At 36.0% G+C, this 26,313-nt stretch overlaps 1 protein-coding gene across 1 annotated transcript in view; it reads right to left on the minus strand.

Moving 5' to 3' along the window:
- FAF1 (Fas associated factor 1) overlaps positions 1-26,313 on the minus strand; it is a 152,853-nt gene that overhangs the window by 29,532 nt on the left and 97,008 nt on the right. The window contains exons 9-14 of the mRNA XM_068198731.1: positions 22,077-22,172; positions 21,326-21,452; positions 20,401-20,464; positions 19,347-19,428; positions 11,553-11,707; positions 1,126-1,262 (exon numbers count right to left, since the gene is read on the minus strand). Coding sequence (XP_068054832.1) covers positions 1,126-1,262; positions 11,553-11,707; positions 19,347-19,428; positions 20,401-20,464; positions 21,326-21,452; positions 22,077-22,172 — 661 coding nt within the window. The remainder of the gene's footprint in view (positions 1-1,125; positions 1,263-11,552; positions 11,708-19,346; positions 19,429-20,400; positions 20,465-21,325; positions 21,453-22,076; positions 22,173-26,313) is intronic.

A 26,313-nucleotide genomic window follows, 5' to 3' on the forward strand; every position in this document is an offset into this window, starting at 1 on the left:
ACCACTGACTTCAGTGGGATGGTAAAAGTTCTGAACTGTACTGCAGAGTCAGAAAACTGACCTATTTATAAGGCTATTCCTATGAAATAGGTTTTATAAATTACAGGCATTCATACCATGAATTAATGTTGTGCTGTACCTTGCACCAAGGACACAAAATCCATGCAAAAATTAACCATTTTGTCCACAGGAAGGAACACTGCAGATTCCTCAAGAAAATTATTAATCTCAGATGCATAAAGAAACACTAATGCTTGTCTGCAAAAGGCAGCATTTCCTGAGGCTGAACTTCCTCAGGAAAATGAGATTACAATAAAGATTGCCAGATATAAGCAATAAAAAAATGAGGACACAGTGCCATGAAGGCAAACTCGTGGAGAAAGCAGAAGAAATGAGAAGCAACCATTCTTTGATGTGCTCTAATTTGAAGAGTTACTGAGAACAGCAGTCAGAGGGCAACACTCCACATCTAAGTCATCTTGTGTCAGTGAAATCAGAGGAATGGTTACACCAGAAAGAACTGCTCATGTAAACCAGAAAGCTTCATTTTTGTGAGATTATATTAGGAACTTCAATCCTGACCTGATGTGGGGGTCTTGATGCTGCAGGCAGTCTGAAAAAGCAACTCATGTCCAAATATTAGCAACAGGAGCCCAGGTATTAACAAGGAACTACACACAAAGAACCAAATGCATTCTGGCACTATGCAAAAAGTGCAGCCAAGATCTTTTGGAAATCAGGAATGTATCAGGATATACATTTGGAAAACTAAGTGTAGCTCCTTATTTAAGAAATTAAGCTTCCATTAAAAAAAAAAAAAAGAAAAACATAAACTAGAATTCTACTACATTCATGGCAACTCCAATTTCTAACACCATGCTAATTAATACATTTATGAGTAGTAGATAATAACACTCTGGCAACTTAAAGTGTGTTTTGTGTAATAAATTAATGTTCTGGACATCTTAAAAGAGAAACAGCAGTAGATAATTACACTCTGGCAACTTAAAGTGTGTTTTGTGTAATAAATTAATGTTCTGGACATCTTAAAAGAGAAACAGCAAAGATCTTTTATAACAATTTCAATACTCACATAAGGAATACCTGTAATACAAAGAACTGTACCTTGTATTACATTCAACACTTCATTAGATGATCGTTTTCCCATAATAATAAGGAAAAGTGGAAACTGGTCTGTCTTCTGAGTTCGAATGGTTTGGGCTACAACACTCCCAAAATGTCTAGTGCACATCGTCAGAAACCTTGTGGGGGAAGAAATAAATAGTTAACATTGTAGAGGATTTTTTGAAGTTAAGTTAAAAAAAATAATGATGCTAAATTCAGTAGTTTAACTGCATATTACTTACTCTTTAACACATTCTGCATTCAGTTCTAAAGCTCTTTTTCTCTTTTTATCACTAAGTTATTGTAATATTTACAAACATGATAGGGTCCAGGTTATCTAAATTAAAACAATTAACAATTGCTTGAGATAGTGATTTATTTCATGGAGAATTCCATTTCCTGTTACACTATGTGAAGACTATAATTCAAAAGTACTCCCCAAAATAATAATGCTGAATCAATTGTTTACAACTTCTAAAGAGAAACTAAGTAAAGCAACAATCTAATAAACATGGTGAAGTATAAAAATAGTAAATTTCATACGAAAGCATAATTTAATAATGAAAGATCAAGAAATTGGTTTCATCAGTCACAGAATTAAAACATGGTACTTCAGAATTGTATTTTCTTTTGTACTAGTGCCCTGCCAGTGACATACTTAGCAGTGTGGTCTAAAAAACAATAATTCTAAGCTTTTGACCAAAAAAAGCTCTTAGATATTAGCATACAGAAGTCTAACATTAGTATTCTTAACACGATCTTGAATAAATGAAAAAACTGATAAAGCTTTTCTCTTCCATTAAAGGACTGTTTGAAATTAGCATTTCTTTCAAGAGAAAAGGGTAGCTTATGATATGTTTTCAGATCTGATGGTAAAAAGTAAATGTCATAATAATAATGAATTATGAAAGACCAAATGCAAATATAGAATGCTTTAATAAGATCCAATTTAATAAAGTCTGTAAAAATAATGGACTTTTAATAACACGGGTCACAAAAGGCAAAACAGTGGAAATTCTGAGGACTAGCCACTGGTACAGGCTTATTAATTCTTAATTATGTTCATGAAAGGCAACTTAAATCATGTGTTTTCTTATGCCTTATGATAATATTTTAGGTAACAACTACTCTGAAATGTATGCTCTAAGTGAAGAGCAAAGTCCTATTGTCACATGCAGTAGAAGCCAAATCTATTTGAAAAGACAAACTGCATTAAAATGTCAAGTGCTCCAAGTAATTTCTTCTCAAAGATACTGAAAAGATTCAAAATTGTGATTTTTTTAAATCAATATATATATTGTATCCAATAAAATGGCTAAAAATTGATAAGTCTGAGAAGTACAGCATTGGGCTTATTTGAGGCACCTGAAGTACTAAAAAAAAATCTCTCCTCAGAGAGAATTTGTCTATGGAAGACACTGGGTGGGGGTGGCAAGCAAGTATTTCAAAGCCATAAGTGTTACTCCCTGATTCTCTGTATTTTTCAACTCAGAACAATCAGCCACAAAGAAGACATCAAAAAGCTGAACAAACTCCGCTATATCAGAAAAAGCGACACAGACACGTAACATCTGGCAAGGATAAAACAGCATCTGTAAAGTCTGGACCTATCAACTCTTCAGATAAAGAATGGCTTTTGATGTTTTCCTTTCAAGGTGGGAACAGGTAAGTGAAATGTTGGCCTCACAGAAGTCAGTGCTGATCCTCCACAGCAAAATGACTTATGTGAGTTCAAGGTTTCACTCCTGGAAGCAACAAAGTGGACAATTGAACTGAATTCCTAAACTTGTGTATTAAAACTGTCTAACAGTCTTCAAAACAGAACAGAAGAAAAGCACTCAAGTTTCATGGAAAACCAAAATATTTAACTGGAAGTAAAGAAGTGCTGTAGAGAACAACGCTAGAAGGAACAAAACTACAGAGACTCCTACTGTCCTAATTGTACTAGTCAAAGGTGCTGGTTTATTAATTTTTTTAAAGTCTATTTTGTATTCAGTCAACAAATAACTCAGTCCCAAATTATGCTTTTATAGGTATAGGTTTTGCGTGCAGAGGATTGTGAATAAAGAATATTTTTTTCCCTTTTCTGCCTGTACTGATTTTTTATTTGCAGACCTTTTTACTTTCAGTTTCATAGCCAGAAAAAAAGGAAAAAAACATCCCCTCTGTGCTAATATTTACTGTTAGAAGAGAGCAGGACCAAAACAACTTGGTGCAATAACCAGAATCTTACTCTGTACATCACTTATAAGGGATTTGCTTACTTTCATCTAAACAGAAGTGTGCCAGATCTCTCAGTGGCATCCCCAGAGCTGCCAAAAAAAGTGCCTGTGGAGTCCATCAAAGAGACAGATGTCCCTCCAGGGAAAAGGGTTTTCCACAGTATTGGATTACTGTGATCTCCCACCAACAGTGGAAATAGAGGAATGCTGCCAGAAAGGAAGGGCAAACAGCATCCTACTAGTCCTTTTATTTTGAAATTACAAAAATATTCAAGGAGGGAGCAGGAGAAAGGCAAAAAAAAAAAAAAAGCAATTTATGAAGTAAAAATCCATTTAAAAAAAATAATCTCCAAAGTTACAAGAAAAAAGTTCATCAAGAAAAGTACCAGTTCTGGCAAGCAGCACCATTTCTTTCATGACTCTGTAGCAATGAAACCAGCAGTTACAGCTAGGGGATAAACATGGACACTGACCATGGCTGGACAAATACAGAAACAAGCTAAAAAAATGTAGACACTATTGAAGTTTTTTAATAGATTGAACAGGTGCTATGTTCAATCTAACTAAAAAGTGAACTATGCTTAGACATAGATCATTTTTTAGTTAAAAGTGGCACTAAGGAAGAATTATTCTGGTGTTGATTGGGGGAGTTGCTGATGTCTGCACAGTAATTATCCCCCCACATGCACTTTAAGACAACCTGTGTGAGGAGTTATCACCTTTGTAGTTCATGAGTTTTCCAAAGAAGAATGTTATCATTTCCTACCAGCTAATATGTGAGGCCTTATATTAAAATACACTCCTGGCAGAGCTTTTTGCATTAATTTTAAAATAATTTTTATTAATGTAGTAACTTATTTAACATTACTGTAAAATAAGGTTCTAGAATGCAATTATGACAAAACAATAGCTTTAAGAATCTACTGAGAAAAGTTTTATATATTATTGAGTCTCAAACCCAAAGGAAATACTTATTACAACTTAAGCCTCAAGCCTGTGGTCTATCACAGCTCCTGATCTCAAATATGCCATGTAGCACTCTGTAGATGCTGGGGTTTAGCAATAATTTGTTTCTGTGAAAATGTGCAGCTGACTACTCAGTGCCTGTCCTCCTTCTGATCCCCAATTTCCTGCAGGAATCAAACTGATGTACAACCTGAGAGGATGAATAGCTCTCCACATATCCCCAAATTAATCTACCTTCTCAAGGCATCACGAATAAATCTCAAGCAGTCAACACAGTGGTAGAAAGAGCAACTAAACCTAAAATGTTAACTCTAGCTGGTTTGTGTTAGCCAAGCAGCCCTGCAGAATAAAACCAAGTCAAAGCAGGTTGCATCTTGCACACTGTAATGTATGGAAAAATGCAGTAAAATAAATACTAAAAAATTCATAGTATTTTAGATCTTCATAGCATTCATAGTATTTTAGATTTTCTTTACTTTCTGTATCAGTAGAAGTAACAAAGATCTGGTTATTTGTTACAGTCTCACTCATATAAATTCCTGAAGTTACTTTTTATTTTTATGCACCTAAAGGAAAACTTTGGAAAAGTTTCCTCCTACAATGAGGCCCTTTGGCACATGGTGCCCACCATACTTCTTGGAAAGGACTTTTTAACAGAACAGAAAGGCTGCACTGGAGATGTTTTTTGCTATATGTTCTTAGCCTAAAGTCCTTCTCAAAAAGCATCAGCAACAGAAAATCTGACAATCTCTTCTAAAAGATCACAAAGTGGATGACTTTGGGTCAAAAAAAAAGTGATTTATGACTAGATAATTCCCAAAGCCAACCTTAAACAGCCTTTAACATTTCAGAAATGGGTTTTGAAAAAAAAAGTAACTTCTTTGTTGAGTATGAAGAAAACAATTATGAATATTAAATATGCAAGGTTTCTGATTATTTTTAATCATAATTATATAATGTGCAAAGTCAACATAAGACTCATTAAAATGTTAATGTAAAAATAACATTTTTGTATTAGGTATTTACATTTTTAAAAGAGTAAAAGCTGAGGTCCTGAATTGGCATATTAAAATAATCTTGCTCTCCATAATACAGAGTGACTGCCTTACCCACACTGGTAGGGTTGTACCTCAAACACAAGCAGCAGCAGACACAAGGCACTTTTGAAAGATGCATACAGCAGCCTAAATCAAATTATGTGGGCATCATCCTCAGGATCCACATGCTAAACACCAGATTCAGATGTTAAAAAGCATGATTCTATCCACTTTATACAAAAGGAAAGCCTACATGAGTGGGTTATGTGTCTCTTCCTAAAACATGGAAGATCTGACTCCCACCCTGAAAGGTTCAACCAGATTAAATAAACACTTCACAACCCCTTTCAGTCTCAACCACAGCCCTCTAGAAACCCTTTAGTCCATCCTTGGACACCAGGCAAAGTCACTGGTGAAAGTATAAATAAAATATACCTCGACCCCTTGCTAGAGCACTGCACAAAGAATGGAACACACAAGGTGCACTTTCATCATCACCTATTATGTACTGTGTGATTTCCTAAGGACTGTTCAAGGCTTGCCACAGGTAGATTTAATAAACAGATGTAATAATAGTCTAGATAAGAACAGACTGTGTTTAGTTACTTTACAGATGTTGGTAAAGTGGGAGAAGCTACAAGCACATGTGAAGTCAGAGAATTCAGATTAATCTTCACAAATCAAAGAATCATCCTGACAAGTAAAATACAATTCTGTAAGGTCAATGAGAGTCTCCAAACTGGAGGAAAGTTTGCACAAATACAGCAGAAGAAACAAGCAATAAGAGAATACAACCAGATCCTTTCTCAAAAGAGTCCAACAAATCTGTCTTGATCACCTGTTCTTCTGCCTTCACCTCTTCTGCACAGGACACAAAAAAAATTTATTTTTCACCTTTTCTGTTCAACAAGCTTAATCAACTAGGTTGTAGTTTGAGTACAGTGGGATAGAACATTCTTTGAGATTTTGTTTTAGAGTGGGGACTTAAAACCTATTCTTACACATCTACCAGTTTAATTAATTCATAGGGTTTTATAACTATTTTTCGCAGATGACCTTAAAACATTGCTAAAAGCATATAAACTGATGCACTGAAAATCTTGATTACATCAGAGAGGCTGCTTTCTATTTATAGCTGACTATTCTAGACATCCATATCTTCCTAATCACGACCAGACCAAAATGCATTCTCTGCTGATTTTTAGTTTTCCCAATTTGGACATTTTTAGATTACTAACATGAAATTACCTTGAAGCACATAAATATTTAAGCAGGGATAGTTTACCTTTTCTGGTGGGTGTATAATAAACAGTTTAACCATCATCTATATACAGGCTGTTTTGTTCTCCATCTAAAGAGACAATCACCTTTTATCCTTTTCCTTTTTTTCCTTCCTTTCAGTGCTATTAGGAAACTATTCACAAGTGCAACCCTGAACAATACTATGCAGTAATTATGACTAAATGACAAAGAGATGCGAACAATTACCGAGTCCATTTTGAAACCCTACCCTAATAAAGTCATTAGATGCTGCCCTTGCCATGAGCCTTCTAAAAGCTTCTGAAGTTACAAGAACACACGGCATTGTTCAGTAGGACAATTGCTGCTGGCAGAATGCAAACCTTGAGTTAAACCATGCTGCAAATTGATCTTGACATTCTGTTAAGACCGCCACTAAAATCAAAAGCAAAAGAGAAAAGGAGAAAATGAGCGGGTGGGATGTAATCATGGAACAGAAGGGTTCCCTCCTCACCTTCTTTCCTCTTCCTCCTCAAAACAAACCATACAGAAAATGACAAACTCGCCTGGTGTTTGAGAACCTTTATTTTTAAAACATTAATTAGACTTCTGACCTGTTTTTATTGACTGGCACTGTATTGCTATTAAAGTAAATTAAATAAAAAATGCAGAATACAATAGAAAAGGTTTTCGCACTGCTCTGTGAAACCTGTTAAGGATTTAGTGCCTAAAGAACACGTCCAACAGTTTTGCAAGCAACATATACAGAATCTGTGGTCACTCCTGAAGAGGCAGTGAGAAATTAACTCACCTCCTCCTGCTCTCACAGACCCCACACCTGCAATATATTTGCTGAAGGATCAAATGGGATTGGGGAGCTGGAGTAATATGGTCAACTGGTCTTCATCCAGGCATGCATCATTCAGTAGGTTAGAATTAAGGGTCAGCAACTGTGAATATGGCTAATCACTTGATGACGGAAATTGCAGGTGAAGACAACCTGCTGCTGAGAAGCACTTTGGTGAATTAACTCTTTCCTCAGCTTAAGCAAAGTGAAAAACTATCATTTGAACATTAAAACTAACAAATGCCTGTCATCAGAGCAAAATTGGCAACACCTTGAAATACGGTGCCCAAGGGCAATGATATCAAAAGCTAAAAAGCTGCTACAGATTTTTGAGTCGTTGTCTTATGGTTTTGGCTTTGTTTAACAAACACCATGTGTGCTGGAAAGCTCCTAATATTATGCATTATCAGTGTTTGTAAATGCATGTGTGTGTATATATATACATCTTTCCTGGACTGGCCAGGACTATTCCTTACAAATATATTAATGCCGATTAATGAATTAACAAAACCAGTTAGGCATGTGTTTGCACAAACATACACAACTCTCATGCACATAATTGTATTAGAACAATGGTTCTAATTGAACCAACTCTTTGAAGTAAAAACTGCCAGAACTAGAGCTGCTCATGTCTGGCTCTCCTGTTTATCCATCCCTGAATCCCTCTGGAAACCTGAGGAATTGCCCAGCCCAAGTGATGGCCCAATGCAGGTGTGTGCTGCCCACACACCCTGGGCCATCAATGGCAGGGCCAGAATTGCCAGCACCACTGCAGACAAACCCCACTGCCACTGCCCTGACACCTCCCCCAAAATTTTTGCTGTCTGAAGGGCCATGGTAGCAATCTTCACTGCAAGCAATTGAAAGGAAACAATGATTTTTAAGCTCATGATTCACCTCAAATTGATTGGAATATAACAAGAGCTAAAGTTAGAGATATATGTGTAGCTTTGTAGCCTTTTTCCTCCTTTGACAGGAACAGATCATAAGAATATTTCACAGAGTTGCTCCTTAAACTGAAGTCTAAACTATAGGAGATAAAGATTTAATGTATATTCCCTAACTGTATTATAAAAACACCACATTATTTTCCTAAATGAAGGCTACTTATTTTATTTTCCCTTTCTTGTAATTTTATTATGATTAATGAATAAATTCATAATCACAGAACTTACTCAAAGTAATTGGTCCCTTCACTGCAAACCTGATGTCAGAGGCAATTAAAACCCATGGAAGCAAAAAAAAACTTCCCCTAAACTTTATTAACTAGACTTCTCCTTCATTTTTACAAAGTAACAGTCCTGCATGGCTGCAGAAAAAGTATTTTAGTATCGGACTCCCAAAGTTGTAATGCCTATGCTCTTGCACTGCTGCTGGCAGCTACACAGTGCTCTCACAGCATTTTACTCCTACCTACAGACTCTCTTCAATCTGTTGGAATGGATATTGAAGATTGAGAGATTCCAGAAGAAACATGCTATTGTACAGTAATGCAGGTTTTAAAGCACATTACTGTATCAGTGTCAGCTATCAAACACATTAAAAACTGGGGAAAATGGCATGAATTTGGAGCTGGTTTTGTTCTACAGGGCCCAGGATGGACCCTCATTTAATTAATGAGAAAATTGAAAACAACTATTAGGACTAATTTAGGAATAGAGTTACATTCATGGATCAAAACATTATGAAGTTTTTTTGGCTTATACAAGGAAAGTCTTTATAGCTGTTTGAATTTACTCATGCCATTCCGTAGTACTGAAACCATGTCTTTACTACTGACATTGAGGTGGCTCTGCTGACTGCTGTAAATCAAGTGGGTCTGATTCCTCTGCTATCCCACCCTGTCTTTTCCAGCATTTTTACAATGCAATTGTAAGAGTATAAATGAGTTGCTCCTGGCCTACACCAGCAGGGAAAACCCAGTTCCTCTTGTTGTTGCTGTTGTCTTCTCAGCATTCAAATAAGAGGCTACATTTAACTGTGTTCACAGGGATGCAGAACAGAATGGGCTCCAAGAGCACTGTCACTGAAGGGTAGTGATTGAACAGAGGGACTGAGTATGTATTTATGGGAATGCCCACAGTGCACTGGCACTTTCCAAAGGGAGAAGGAAGCATCGTACCCCCTCTGAAGAAATCACAGTCTAAGGAGCAGGATGTGACACTAAACACAACTGAGAAATTATTCTAATTCGAGCCAGCATGCCTTGTTTACCCCTTACTATTTTTTGACCTCACTGTTAATATGACAGTTTCTTTGTTGTTGTTAACAGAAAGCAAAAAAATGAAGGCTTAAAAACCCTATCGTCCAGCACAATCAGGGACTAAGTTCATTGAGAGCAGCTATAAAGCCTTAAACAAGCCCTTTATTTGGTGTTTTAAGAAGTGTCATAAGGAGTTAATAGGACACAGCTGTACAGGCTCTTTCTAACAAGCAGCTTCTGTCGCTTTGGTCACCACAGGTGTCTGTGTAACCTGCAAACTCTTATTACTAGTGTATCAAAGTTGTGCTACTTAATAGATTTCTTTAGTAAAACACAACAAAGCAATTACATGGCTGTTGATCGTTAGTCATAAAAAACCCCTCAAACACAGTTTTTCAAAAGAAACTACACTGCAATTTTTTGTCATTGTAAAATAAAAGAAACTAGAGAATTAAATAGAAGAGCAGACAATAGAACAGCAGGTAGTCAACTGAACTTAGCCACTACAGATGGTTTAGAAATAGTGTTTCCTTCTACACCAACTTGTGGGATAAAAGAAAAGGAGGAGGCTCCTTACTGCCCATGAATGGCAATACCAAAAGACTTAAGCAACTTTCCAGTCTATGTATTTGGTCCCATGAAAGAACCTAAATGTTTCTTTTTCCTCTCTTACTTTTTATCCTTTTTAAGAAACATTTAATCTGTTTTTGCAAATGCTTTTTTTCCATAACCTTTTACACTTCTCTAGAATAACTCTAACTAGAAACATTGCTGCTGATCCCTCCAACGACAAAATGCAGAAGGTCAAGTGAGGAATTCCTAAGAAACAGAAAGTGTCATTTTAAAAGCACATTAGAAGAAGAGACTATTCCATTCTCCAAGGTCACCTCAGTAAAGAAATATTAACTATAATTCACATAGTGAAGACTAGAAATCCATAAATGTTCTAGTCTAATAATCCACAAGAAAAAGAAGCATAAATGTATAATCTTCCTGGTTCAATCATCACTGGAATTGTGTAAAGAAGTGGCAACCTTATTCCAGGTCAAATGACTGTTGCATTTTTCAGTCAAAAATGAGAATAATTATAGTAATACGCATAGAATGATCAATCATTGTCTGGGTAAATAAAGGTTATGAAATAAAGTCCAAGTTAGAGAACCAAACAAGTATGATTTAAAAATGTAATAATAATAATAATAATAGTAGTAGTAGTAGTAGTAGTATTACTTTCAGTACATCACGATCAACTGATAACTAAAGAAGAGAGAGGCCTTAGTATAACACTAAGAAAATCTGTAGGTAATCTACAAAAGTTGTAGAAGGAGGTGGAATCTAAAGGTTTAATTTCTTTACTCATCAGCAAAATTATGGTCTCTCTAAGACATAAGATAGCTTTTATTATATTAAAACCATAATACCTGAACATTTCCAAATGAACTATAGAAAACTGTAGTTCAAAAAAGTTCATATGAATTGCAATACTAATTTATCACACAAATGTTATTTTTAAATAAGATTTTCATTAACAACAATAGTTATTACCCCAGACAACTCTTATGCAGTTACACCAACATACACACAATTCATGCCATGTAATATTATGGCATTGCAGTGCATAACTGTGAAGGCACACGTTTGAGTATAGAATCATGCTTTCAAATAAACTGAAAAAAAAAAAGAAATAATTTCTTCCATTACTTTATCCTGCACAGGAATAAGAAGTCACCCTGTGATGAACACGAGGCCAGTCCAATTCTCAACAAATGTCAGCAAGCACAGCTCCATTGATCAGCTGAGAATGAGCATGAAGTTTTAGCTCAAATAGATATTAGGCACCAAAAGATTTGATAGTCAGAGATAAGGGCCTTCCCTGAGAAAAGCTGCTCCACTCAGAGTCCAGAGAGTCTCACCTTGCTCTGTTTGCTTCTTTTGTCATGTCCCATGCCCAGGTTATGAAGTTCTGACTCAGGTAGGAGACAATGGATTCAGCACAAAGCATTTGTGAGCAGAAGACGTTGGTTAGTACGCTTTCATCATGGTGGAGGTAGATAGCAAGAAGCTTTCTCTGGAAAAAATGTGACAAGAGATGAGTGAAAAGTTCCTCAAGCAATTTACAATTTAAAATTGCTGCTGCAGATTTGTGTTTTAGTACTCACAATGGGGTTTATCAAGGGTGACAAATATCTCAACACAAGAAATAATCAGCAGATTTCAAGTCAAATGGTCCATGCCTGCAAGTTTTTAAATATTCTTAATGCTTCCTAATATTCTGACTACTAAAATACAATATATTATGTGCTTAGAACATGAAAAGAACAACAAATGAAAAACAAAAAACCTTATTAACAGACCTAAGAAATGAGAGAACTTTTTTGGCTTGTTGCCCAACAAAAATAACATTTCTGTGAACAAGGAACATGCCTCTTGACTGCACAGCATCTACCACAAAAAACAGTTATAAACAACCTGAAAAAAATGATAGCACATTGCTATCGCCATCTCTGTAGCCAAAAAAGAGGCACTACATGTTGAGATGGTGTCTATGGTCTCTTGAAACAAAATATTCAGTGCTGCTCTTCTGGAACTCTATCAAGTAAAACTTGAGCTTCACTGCCAGCAGCTGCGTCCCCATGAAAATCTCAGACCACCAAGTCTGTGTGAATGTAAATATAGAAAGCAGGCTGCAAATATACAGGGAGACCATGAGCTAGCTAAGGACTGTGATTCTGCAATTGGCATTCAATGAATTATAAATATAATTCAGAAAATTACAGCTTTCCATCCCCCCATACCCATATAAATTATTTTAAAATAGTACTTGAACATATTTGCTATGCTATCAAGATGATACGGTGCTATTTTCAGACTTCTGTTTAAAGTAATTTCAAATCTCTTCATCAGAAGTAACAATGAACCCTAGATATTGATGTGTATTGATATAGCAAGACATGGGATGCAATTTCCAGATCAGCTGTCTTTGCAGAAAACCCCTGTAGGGCTCTCGCCTCATAGACTGGCTTTGGATAAAATTTAATGACTGTTTATAAAAGGAACATTTGAACATTCGACTTTGAGAAAGGGATTAGCAATTTGCATTACTGTTTGTCTAATTTAATTTAAATGTTCTTCAGAACCACGTATACATGTGCCAGGAAGGGCCATTAATAAGCCCAACATGCAGAGATCCATATAAGTGCAGCCAACAGTGTTGACTGAAACTAAACTTGAAAATCCAGGGCACTGATGCACAATATCATGCAATAAAACAGCATTTCTGTGGTGATATTTAATTTAAAAAGAAGAAAGAGGCAGGGGAAGATCAGGCACTGTCTGTTTTTGAGGATCAGCCGTTCTGCATTTCAAAGCGTCGATCCCTGCAATATCCAGGTTACTGTGCTAGAATCTCAACTATTATATAGCAGTTGTAAGAGAGGGAGGGCAAAGATGTGTTTACTCAGTGATTAGGGCCTTAGAATAAGCCTCTAGCTCCTAGAGAGACAGCTCACCACTTATTCATTTGGACCAATTCACAAAGCCTAGAAAGATTAAACATCCATGCTGAGAAGACAAGCGAATGCAGACGGTGAAAAAGAAATAAAAATTCTTTAAAAACTCTGAGATGACTTCATTATTTTTTCCACAAGGAAACTTTAGGAAAGTGTTTAGTTAGAGAAAAACCCACATTGACCTCTCTCTAAACCCTTAATCTTTCCTTTGTGGTGGCACTGCTTTGTGGTAAGCGGATGGCTTTGCTCTCCTCTTTTCACTGGGAGCGGACAGAAAAAAAGGCTCTTGAGAAACACTTTTACTTCCAAAGAAACAACCCCATGAAACTGTTAAATATGAGATTCCGTACAACAGAATGTTTCAAAATATGTACAGTTTTAGGCTTAAAGATTTAGGGACAAATTTCAGTAAACAGAACTGGCACAAACACAATGGAGGTTTCCACTGAGTTACTTCCCAAGGGAATGTAATTTTTGTTGCATCAACAAATCTTACCATGCGAAGACTAAACTCCACCACGTATAAAAGACTGTACTTGTATCCGATACTTCATCCAAAATGTCAAGGGTGGGCACAGGCATACTGCTATCATAAATGCAAAGAGGTAGCAGGAGGAACTGAAGTGCTAAAACATTATTTTGAAAAATATTTGTGAAAGCCAGGGGCATTTTTTCCTTGGAAAAAACACATGATTGCAAAAGGCTCACAGCTTGAAGTTTATTGTTGTTGCTGTTGTTGTGTGGGTTTGTTTTCATGTTTGTTTATTTTACTAACCCATGGTAGCACATATATATAAGCAAGTTTTGGTTGTGTTTATTTCAAGCCTTTGAAAAGTCAGAGTAAATTCTAGGATTCTATTATGACTAAGACTGGGTATTTTGAAGTCAATTTTGAACTATTAAAACAGCCTTACAAAACTGTTGAACAGTCTCAAATTACACAAAAGAAGCCTTCTAATGGAGCACTAGACTGTTCTGTGTTGGGTTTTTCAAAAATATGACTCGGAGGTTGTACACTTAGCATGAAATTTTAAACAAGGAAAAAAAATACATCAGGGGAAAACTTTTAGTAGTCCCTACAAGGGTATGGGGTACCAGAAAGGTTTTAAGCACTAAATAACTCGAGTCCAAAGGCCTTAGGACTTGAGGAACTTAAGCCACCAAGGGATGTATTTTTTTGAGTATGTGCATGCTGAAGACCAGGCATTAAAGCTTCAGAGAACTTAGCACACTTTGTACAGAATTAGAAGAAAAGTTGTCACTGATGCAAAGTTGAAGAAAAAGTTGTCACTGAGGCAAAAAACCCTCAGGTTTTTTAGATCTTGAGGTGCCTAAATTTGCATCAGTGGGTAATGGGATTTCTAAGCTTCTCAGCCAGTTCCTAATAATGTGAACAACTCAGAACACTCGAAAGAATATGAACTTGTTGAATGGGAATAGGAATGCAATCATAGGGGTCAGCAAAATCACAAACCTGAATGGTTATTTCTGAATCTCAGATTTACAAGTTCAAGTAATGACTGAGATAGAAAAGTTCATGATTTAACAGCTGCTAGAAGCATGAATGTTCTGTCAAACTGGTAGGCTAACAAATCAAAATCTTAATTTTTTCCTCCAGGTTTTATGCAGTGAGAATTAATTCCAATAAAAAAAAGGATGCATTTGCACTTCTTTAAATCTCTGAAGTGCACAATCTGATCCACCTGTCCAAGGTGATCTTGGAGCTCATGGGATCAGCCTTTGGACACAGCCTTATTTACCTAGCCTTGCAGAAGACATCTGAAAAAAAACTGTATCCCACAGGTTTCTAAAGTAGGAGTGATGTGATCTCTGTAAACTTCTGATCCCATATTTTGTATTAAATGAGGCATAAGAAAAAACTAGCTCCTAGTTTAATCTTCCTGTAATTTTACCTTTCAGTAAAACATCTAGTCTCAAAAATCCATCAGTGATGAAGAATCTATAAGAGCCATGGTAAGGTGTTCAAACAGCTACCCACTCTCCCAGGTAAAGGTGTGCTAAAGCCTGATTTAGTCTACTTTCATCTTCCAACTATTTGATCCTATTATACTGTTGTATCTCCATTTCAATCAATTGCATCTGTAGTGATATCTTACATAATTCAAATAGTATCCAGTAATTAACACCAAACTCAGGTAAGATCTATAATCACGAGCTTTGAAAGAAGAGAAAATGTAGAGGGAGGCAGACAAGTTCAAAAACTTCCATTATTTAGTATCAAATACAGAGGATGCTGAGGAGAGACCCATACCTGGGAGCAACCCTCCAGATATGAAAATGAAGCTTCTCTTTAGATATGGAAAATGAAGGGTGTGTAGGCAAACAGTGAAGCTACTAAACCGGTGTTGTAGAAATTTCTAAACTATAGTTGTCCACAAATTCAGAAATCATTTACAAATTAAAGGACAGAACTCAGGCAAGACTCGAAAGAAAGTGGTGACTAACATGGGACTTAACTGGACTATATGTACTGATATTTGCCATAGTGCAGGTGCTTCACTCTTCCTGAAAAGCTAGAATTATACTTCTATACCTGTCCTCCAGTTTCAACCAGACCATGTACATTAGTGGGCAGTTATTTACGTTTAATCAGAATCTGTAAAGTGGTAATTCCTCCAGCTGCAATCTGTAATAAGTTCAGTATAAACTTATTAAGCTGAAATAATAATGGACATTTTTCTGAGTTACACAGGTAAAAATGATGCTACAGAAAGCCCTGTATGAAGGAATATTCTGCTACCACCAAGGAAGAGGGGAAAAAATAGCTTTTATTTGAACACACCAAATAATGGAAGGAGCATACTTTGCTCTAGGTATTCAGGAAATAAAGAACCCATATGTGAGAGGGATGGTGCTGCCTCTAAATTGAACCTAAAAGACAGAATTCAAGGAGAAGAAAAACACGGTTCATTTTCAGAATGCAGGAATATATATTGAGGTGACAATACCAATCTGTGCTAAGAGAGATGTTTCACATATTTATTAAAAGTCAGTGGACAGAAAGGTTGAGAGAGGAGCAGGAGGTGAGCTGACAGACGTATATAAAGATAAGAGCTCCTGAAAAGGCAAAGGCAATGTCTTTATTCTTTCTCTCAAAAAAAGAGTAGCAACCAGCTATAAAAATGAAAAGACAAACAAGTTCTAATAAAAGAAAATACTTCAGTATTACTCACATATATAACTCAGTAAGCTTCAATATAGCAATTAAAATCCAGTATTAATAACAATACCACTATAAGTGAGGATAAACCCTCTGATGTCTCAGCACACAAGACACCCACAAACTGCCTTCAGACACAAAGACATCTTCCCCAAGCACCTTGTTAAAAATGTCTATTTCAGAATTTCTTCCATGGCATCAGGTGTAGCAATTCCTATAGCAGTGTAGCTCTGTAGCAAGAGTAAACCCATTCTTCAGAAAGTTACTGACAGGGAAACTCCTCTTTCCAATAGACAGAGGAAGACTTTCACAAAAACCAGCTTAACTGTTGATTTAATAAACCTCTGTCTCTCTTTCTCTTCCTGACCCCATCAAAGGAAATACTGAAAATATTTTCTTGTGATATATACAATAAGAAATGAATACACAACACCCTTAACTATCAGGCTGCTGCAGGCAGCTGGGAATTTCATGGCCTAGGACACTGGCTGTTAAAAGCAAGGCTCTGTATCTTGGGTATTGTATTTTTGTGGTGAAGAGTTATACAGGTTTTAAAGCAGAGCCACATTTGACCCCATTCCTCCTCTCCTACCAAAAACTGGCATTGTTGTGGCAGCAGTTGCTCCAAAGGTTAAAAGATACCATCATGTATGTTAATCTTCACTGTCTAACAACTCAAACACAGCAGATAAATACCTCAACTTTTTTAACAAGCTATTTCTTTTTTCAAGCAACATTTTCTTAAATAACTATGAATTCCCATCTTTTCCAACACGTGAAATGACAATGAGATTTAACAGGAAACATCTATTTTCGCAAAAAGAAATTCAACTCATATTCTGCATTCAAAACACATGTTCTGACATAAGTTAATTTTCTTTAAATAACCCAAATTAAAATATTCCTGGAAAAAAGCTTCATGCTTATAAACACTGGGCTTTTTTTTATTATTTATTTAGGTAAAAAGTATCCACAGTACAGATTTAAAACACAGCTGATGGCTGTCTCACTAGACATGAACTGCAGAGTGCACCTTCTGCTCTGGACAGAGTTGCGAATTTGTCAAGAAAAGGCCAAGATCTCTGAGCACTCAAGCTGCCAAGTGCTCTCAAATTAAATCAGTTTGAAGCGGTTTTCATTAAGATGGATTGAGTGTGGCATCGTGAGAAACACTCTATCAAATGTAGTGTTTTACTTAGTGATTAAGTATATACCAGTTGATGAAGCAGCCCAAATCCTTCGTAATCCCACCACTCCAATAAACATTTAATGAGTATATAAGTTCAAAAAGCCTAGTAGAGGATTTAAACCTTCAATCTTGTTTTTATTTACTCTTGGAACTCAATTTCTCACTTCAAGTGAAGAATGCTGGTGCCTGCAGCTCATCTGTTGCCCTGGTAAAATTAAGTGCCCTCCATAGTATAAATGAGAAGACAAGACACACAGGTTACAAAGTTTTTTTTTTTTTTTTACACTGATATATATTTTTTAAATTATTTTCGGAAATTAAATTATAAAAATATGGAATGATGTGTCGCTTTCCTAAATTCTGAATTCCAGGAGCCAGTACTGAAAAAATTACTTTGTAACAGGGAAAAGCAGTGAAAATAAATGGTATTTCCACATTCTCATATCTTTGCTTAAAATCAGAATGTTACAAAAAAAATGATGCCATTCCAAAGGTGGGAGAGAGAGCTTTCAGAATAAGGCAATATTCAGAAAGAACCCCAACAATTCAAACAAGACAAACAAAAATTAATACTCTCCTAAATGTACATATATATACAGATATACACACACATATATATGTACACACAATGGTTTTATTGTGATGATGACCTGGTCTGAATAAATAATGAAATATTAAAAATGTAAGGTGACACGAATTTCAAAAGTGTGTAGCACAAGAAGTATTTTGAGCAACAAAAAACTAACTGCACTTTGACCAACAAAAAAGTAACTGCACTGCATTAATATCAGATTTATAGGTAGAAAACAGTTCATGAAAGTTCTTAATGAGCTTTTGTCCACTATTACACTGATACACTGTCAACCATTTCTGATGACATGACACTAAATGAACTTCCCAACTCACACCATTGTTCAATTCACAGGATTTGTTTCTCTGTGCAAAGACATGAAAATACTCACTAAACTTAGAGTGTTAAGTATGTGCCAACTTCAGCTATATAGTGTGGATTTATAACTCTCACACTTATCAGAACAGCCCCTAACATAATACAGAGGCTCCTTCCAATATGAATAACTACGTTCTTCCTTTCAAAATTAAACACCTATCAGGAAAACAAAAAGTAAATTTAAACAGCATGATTTTCTTGTTTGTGTTTCAGCTTTATCTGTGCTTAATTATGCAGGGTTTTGGGTTTCTCCTTAGTGAATCAAGTCACCAAAACTTAAATAAACTGTCCCCATTCTAATTTTATTAAAATACTGATTTGAAAACTGTGCATGGAATAACAGAAACTTGAGATGCCTGGTTGGATGTACAGAAAAACTAAACAACCAAACCTTAGTACTGGAACTTACTTGGCAGATAAAGGCTGTACAAAGGGGGGAAAAAGGCACACTGTATTTGAGAGAGCTTCCAATTTAAATTTACAATTTCATTAGCCATTCTTCAAAGGAGTCACCAACATGCAACAGTGAACTTGTCAAGCATAAGACTCACAGGCAGGGTTATCTGGTGCTAGGACACCATTATTTCAGGAAGAAAAGGGAGGAGGGGAAAAGAAAATGAGTAGATTTGTCAACTAAAGAACTCCAGTAAAAATACAGCCTGAATGATTAGAAAGCATCAGTTATTCACTGCAATTTCAGCAACCACCAAGGTAAGTATTTTAGTCAGTCAACTGAATGAATGAGTGCAACTCTTCTCGAACAATAAAAGCAAAATAACTTCAAAATGTAGCTCAGCTTTTCAAAAATCAAGATGAAACCCTTAAGGTGATTTCCATTGCCCCACTATTTTAAATAAAGTAGTTTTAATACACACTTACATCTCTAGCTTTCCCATAGAAGGCTTCTTGAAAAGCAGCCTCTAATGATCCAATAAAATAAACAGGATGGCAGTCACCATATCTATTTGAGATAAAATTTCCAATTAATAAAAAAGGACAAAATAAAGTAATTTAAATATTCTACCTTTTCATATATTCTTTACATACAATGCATTGGCTAAATCTTTAGAAAGATGAGTATTACTCTTCTAAAGAAAGAAAATAATTATTTTATTTTCCCATTTATTTTCTGACATTGAAAAACTCAAAGTAATGAACTAATACCTTACAAACTTGATCATAAAAACTTTCTGTTTACACATGTAGATACCTTAAGTTCTACACAATTCTCGATAAAAGTTCTATTAAATTTTCAAATTATTTCCTCTCTTTATTATATTCTTAAAGATTAATTGAAGGCTATTCTTCCATTACACATTAATGCATCTCATACACATAAAGGAATATTCACAAAAGGAGTGAAAGCAGAAGGCACATAAACTTTGCATTACTTTGCAGCTTCTACCTATTCAATGAAACAAGCAACTTTTAACAGTGCATGATTTGGTAGTATAAAGTTTTTTAAAAATCCAGAATATCTCTGTTTTTTATAAGTCAATATTTACCCAACCACTTTGCTATTGTGAAAACTCTTACAGCAACTATGTATTTATTTTTCAATATTAATCAGTTTCAGCTTTTCTGTTCCTGCATATCTTAATAGAATTATCATATATAACTAGTCTTTCTCATCCTTCTGGACCTCTACATAATTAAGTAATGGTACTACATAGTGGCAAAATAAATAAGACAAGAATCAACCACTCCAGCTTGGGCTGAGAAATAATTTTATTTCAGAAGCAGTTCTAGCAGCAGAGTTAGAATTAAAATAAATTAGATTAGGATGTTGAAATATGCTATATTCCATTAGGATGTCTAAATATGCTATAATCTCTCAAGAAAACATGTAGACTTGGTTTATTCTTATTTTCATTATTTACTAACTTTAACTGAGTTTGTAATAAGAATTGCACAGTTAACAGGCTAAGCTTACCTTGAAGAAAACTCTGCTGTAAATTGTAATAAGGCATCTCCTTCATTTTCAGCATTTTCTGGCACTTGAAAAAATGGGGAAAAAAAAAAAAAGAAATGCAACTCAATGGAAACAGGTTGTGATATGCAAACACATTCACTTCACAGGTATTTCATGTTCCCAGCTTACTGAAGTGTTACCAAGAAACCACATAAACTTCATGACAGACTATTGACTATGAACCTTTCGAAAGACAAGAAATTTCCAGAGGGTCTCATGAATATATTCAGGTTTTCCTAACACTTAAATCCTCAGGTCCAGTGTAATGTGATATATCACTTGCTTAGAATTTGCACTCTGGACTTACTTTATGGCTTGAAAGGCTTGACCCTTCCTATCGAAAATGTTAAAGAGTTTTCCATATTATTATTTCCATATTAAAAAACTTCTAATGAAGTAACACTAATGCAAGCCTAAAGTAAATAAAGAGTATGCAAGAATTGCTTGTAGGAGGTAACTGACTGCTCCTGCTCAATCCTTTTCATAATTCAAGGGCAAATAATCACTGAGAAATTTGATTAGCATAATGACTAAGGCAATCAAAACCAGAATCTGTAGAATTTTCAAAACAGAGAAGTGGAAATCTAGTTATCTACAGATGCATTCGGATAGAGATCACAATTTCTCTGATTTATTTGTTACTCATCAATTTTAAGTTCAATTATTCTTCAGTTGCAAGGTTAAAAATTTCCCTCCAGGGAAAGGTGTTTTTATAGTTGCCAGTTATGTATGCAGTATTTTTCTTTGATACATCCATGAGACATGACATTCAAACAATTCTACCATTCCTATAAAAAAATACTTTCCAGTTTCTAATTCTGCAGACCCCTCCCACCTCTCTGCTTTCACCTCTGCTGTACAACCTCCAGTTAATTGTAACTCTTACTCATTGGTGATTTCCTCAAGGCAGATGAAGCTACTCCAAACATTTCTCCATCATCAACTCCAAACTCAGTAGCATCTTCAAAGTCATCTCCATCACTATCACTAACCATATGAACATCAGTGCATTGCTGTATAAAAACAAAACCCATAATCCACTGTAAGCTTCTATTTCAGACATTTTCAGTGAAATACAAAATACACACACAGTGACAAATACACATAATATACTGCAGTTTAATTTACTATTTTATACGGCATTATCAAAGGTAATTTTTAACAGAAGTCTGGTTGAGAGAAATATTATGTGACAAAATGCATTATTAAAGAATTTCTCCATACACATAGTTCAGCAAATTTTATCCAAATTTAATGCTGCTTTTCCATCTAATGGTACCACACCTGGTTAACTGCATAAGAAAAAGGGAGAAAAGCCACATAATGGTGGCTTTTATATTGGTATTTGGAATACCCATATACAGGAGAAAAATCAAAATTTTAGTGCAAGGAGTTGAGGTCTCATCTCCCACAGTCAGATGCTTTGCTGGTGTTTGCTTGCTTTGTTTTTCCTCTTTTTCTTTAATGACTTCTTTGCCCAGTTCCTCACTTTGACACAATTACAAGAACTGCAAATGGATTGTTGTAAGATGCAATTCTATTGACCCACCACAACAAGAGGGATGGTGACCACTGCACCCCGAGTTGTCCCTGCCTGTTCCTAGAGCAGACTGGTAACACAATGAAGATGTCCTTACCTCCTCTGACTGCTCCCTTGTTTGTACAGGTGAAGATCTTCTTCCGACCGTGAGTCGATGGCAAGGAAAAGTCAGTCCCGACACAGCTAAAGTCATCTACAAAGCAAGCAGTGGTTCTTCATTAAAGCCACAGTCTCAGTCAAAGGTTGGGGGCAGGGTTTAAGGTTGTTAGAGATTCAAATTAAAGATGCATTATTTAAACACATATTAAGATGCCTGAAAAACTAAAATGATTCCTTACATTAAAATATTCAAGGAAACATCAGTTGAGTTTCACTGAAGTGTACACACAGAATACCAAAACAAATTCCATGGAACTGCAAACTCCAAAGTTGTTCTTTTCTCCTGAAGCAGTACTGAAGTTTGAAATGTTACTGTACATGGCAACTTTTACAGTGCTATGCTTTGATGATGCAAATGTTGATTTTTTTTTGCTAATCAAGAAGCAATTGTTAATGATGTAAAGTACGGATACAAGTAAATAAAAACATTTGAATCATCTTGAAAAAAATCGTGTTTTGAAAGATCTGTTTATCAGCAGACATTGCAATAGACACAATCACATTGGCAACTTAAAAAAATATATTTCATCTCCTTTTTGGTCATTTTAAATGTCAATGCACACCATGTTCCTCATATGAACAAAGACACACAATCCAAACTGGTGACACTGCAGTCAGCACAGTCCACAAGATGGATGGTCAGCAGCCAGTGCCAACAGAAACAGCACTTCTGCCCTTTGCTGTATGCCTAAATCTCAATTTTTAAGAACTACCAACAGAAAAATTCAACTGTCATTTGAAAGACAAAATTATTACGATGCCTGCAAACACACAGCAATAATATTTGAAAATCTGGTCCTATATTGCATTTAAAAATACACGAGTCTGGCCACTCTGTGACCAGAATCACCTGCGCCATCCCTGCATTTAAAGCTTCTGCTCAGCCTCCTGCCTCTTCTGGAGAGCACATCAGTCCAGGAGAAGCAAGCTTGATGACCACAAACAGCAATTTCAGAAGCACCTAAGACCTATCTGGACCGATTTTACAATGTGAGTAGCTCTTAAATAAATTGATTGGTTTTGACAGTGACAAAGTATTTAACGCTATGCAAATTTCAGGGATGTGGTAGTCCTGGCTGTATGTTTAAAACTTCTTTTCTAATGGTTCCTTCAGATGAAGCACAGAGAGAACAGAAAAACACCCAGATCCTGTAAAACTTACTAGTATTTTTGCAGGGCACAGAACAAAGTATTTACATTATACATTTCAGAAATATAGCACTCTCCTAACTGGACTGTAAAAGCATTAAGCACTCGTTCTCAACAAAAATCCAAGAATAAATCATAAGCCTTAAATTTCATTTACTGCCATGAGCACTGAAAATACCCCATTTATTTTTTATACATAATTCAGAGAGACTTTCTCACTTGTCTGCTAGAACTCACAGAGATTTAATTTGCTGCAGGTTGAAGCAGGCTGATTAAGCAGGCTGGTTACCAAATGAATGTTAACCTGTCTGAACTAGCCTACTGTCACATTCTCACAGCAAGGTTAAACACAAGTTTAGCTGTGTAAAAAGCCCAGCAATCACCTTAAAGGAAGTGAGTTATAATACTCTGGAGTAAATGAAATATTAAAGACAACGCAGAGGTCTAGACCAATTACCTATGAAACTCCTGTGACAAGAGCATAAGAACTGCATTCTCTGCCATAATCCCCCATTTCAATTATTATTTTTATAAGCTTTTAGTAATAAACAAAACCCAACTGTTATAAACTGAAACTTTGCCCTGTAGTTATCACACCATATGAAATGCTGGTAAAACACACAAACACCCACATTAACCACACACAGCCCACAGTTCCTCCTCTCACAGCATCAAATCCCCTGACAGATGCCTGGAAAGGCTCCCGGTATCTTTTACATGCACATTAAAGAGAGAGTGGTAAGATCAAGCAGGCAGTTATTGTGCTGCTTCATCACTTGGCCCAATTGCAGGGTGTTGCAATTCCAATTTGCAACCCTATATTATAGTGTCAAAGCGCCTCTCAAACACGAGCTAACAGCAGAAGGGGTTCCACTTCAGAGCCTGTTTCATCCTACTTTCCAGACAGTTGCTGGAATGTTGGGGGCTTGTGCACACTGGTGTGAGAAATCACCCTTCCCTTTGCATTTTTTTCCTTTCCCTTTCAGAGAAGTTTTTGGGGGTTTTTTTGGTGGTTTTTTTTTTTTTTTTTTTTGTTTTTGTTTTTTTTTGCAAAAGAAATAGCAGCTCTGCCTTCATTCCAAAGTAAACGAGAGGCATCAACATTCTTCTAGAATAAAGTTATGTTCATTCAAAGATAGAGAGTACTCTTGCAAAGAAAGACTCAAGCACCGCAAAAGCTCAAGCTTTATTTTTGAAATCATAAAAACACCAAGACTAAGCAAAAGATCGTATTCCAGGCAGCTCAACAAACCCTTTCCTAGTACTGTGAATGCAAGGCACGGATGGGAGCACCACTGAAGTGTCTCAATGGCAAGAACTGTAGATCTCACACTGCTCTAGGAGAGGTTTTTCTTTCTGAATACTGCACCTGCCCCCTCCCAAACAGAGATGCAGAACATTATCATTGCAATAAATTATCATTGTGTTTCAGCCACCTTCCCATGGGAATGGACAAAATCTTTATACCAACCCCATAACTGAAAAAGCTGGTTTGTAGCCTGAGTACCTGATTACCTATATTCTCTAGCTTATGAGCCCATCTGGCTGTGAAAAAAAATGCTCAAAAGTCAGTCACTTTTCTGAATTTTTCTTTTTTTACATGAAAGTCACCACTATGTGGGTACCAAAATTTTAATGGGATGGCTTTCACGTGCACAAGAAAAGAAAATGAAAGTGCACTTGCAGGACTTGTGAGTGAATGACAAGGTAGGTACAGGTTATAAAAGAAATAATACACCAAAGCAAAAATAAATAAGATCACTCTTTTTTTAGGCAGGGAACCTATGCTTGTGCAAATCAAACTGTCTCAGAACTGAAAGGTACATGAGCTGGAAAGTGAAATAAAATCAGAAAAAAGGAAAATTACTTGCAAAAAGTAACTCCAGAGCCAGATCTTTTGTTCAACACTGTGTAGACACTGCTTGTGTTTATTTAAAGTTTAAATAGTCTCCTATTTGGTTTCCTATAGCTTTTAAGGAGAAGGAAAATAAAATTCAAGATTTCAAACATTTCAGGGAGAGTGGCAGCAGGAGAGTCTCCTTTTAGGAAACAATCTAAATTGATTCAATAGCTCTGAGATTCAAAAAGGTAATGGTGCAAGCTGGACAAAATGCACAGAAAAGGTTACTTGAATTAGAGAAAGATCACTACAAAATCTAACAATTTAGAGAGGAAATAAATAGTCTGGTGCTCACTTGTGCTTTCCAACTCTAAGACACTAATACTATTTGCAAATGCTCAGTGTGAGATGATTTGTTTTTCAATTGCCAGCATTAGCAATCGAGGGATAAAGTTAAGCAACATCTTTTCTGATCCAAACATGCAGGATTCTTTGTCAACCTTCCAGATTAACCCAGAAATATTTGCCAAATCTGGAGTAAGACCAGATGCTTTAAACAATAAATTATTCTTCATGTTGTATTAGTTTTATGTAGAAGCTTCTATAAATATAATTCAGAACAATATAAACCCACTATTTCTTTACCAAATATTTCATGATACAAATATGTCTGCAGGAGAGAATGAAATCATTGAGAGCATGTAATTCCAGAGTGCTGCTCCCATGCTCAGAATAATATGAAATATTACAAGCCCATAATCTCAAAACCTTCTATCTTCTAGAAAGAGTTTGTTGGCACAACTTAATTTCCACTCTTGCAGACTTTTGACATTACAAATGAAGGAACAAACTCAGTCTCTTGTACCAGTCCAGAGTTATTTAATCAAGATGCTGAAGATGTGGAAAAAGATAAACACTAGAAGGAACATGGAGGAACGATACCAGCAGAGAACTCCAGCTGCAGAACTCACACCACTGAGAAACGCTGATACAAAAATTTTAAGCTCAGTGGACTGCATCAGGAAAGGAGTAATTGGATATGACAAATTGGCCTTCCTCATGTTCAGCCACACACTGAAGGAGAAAAACAGCATCTCAAGAGAGATCTGAATGGCAACCATACCTAATGAGGAAAGTGAAGGAAGCTGTAAGATCTTTCTAATGCCTTACAGAATATAGCTGGGAC

Source organism: Anomalospiza imberbis, chromosome 9 (genome assembly GCF_031753505.1).
Source record: "Anomalospiza imberbis isolate Cuckoo-Finch-1a 21T00152 chromosome 9, ASM3175350v1, whole genome shotgun sequence".
NCBI lineage: Eukaryota > Metazoa > Chordata > Aves > Passeriformes > Viduidae > Anomalospiza > Anomalospiza imberbis.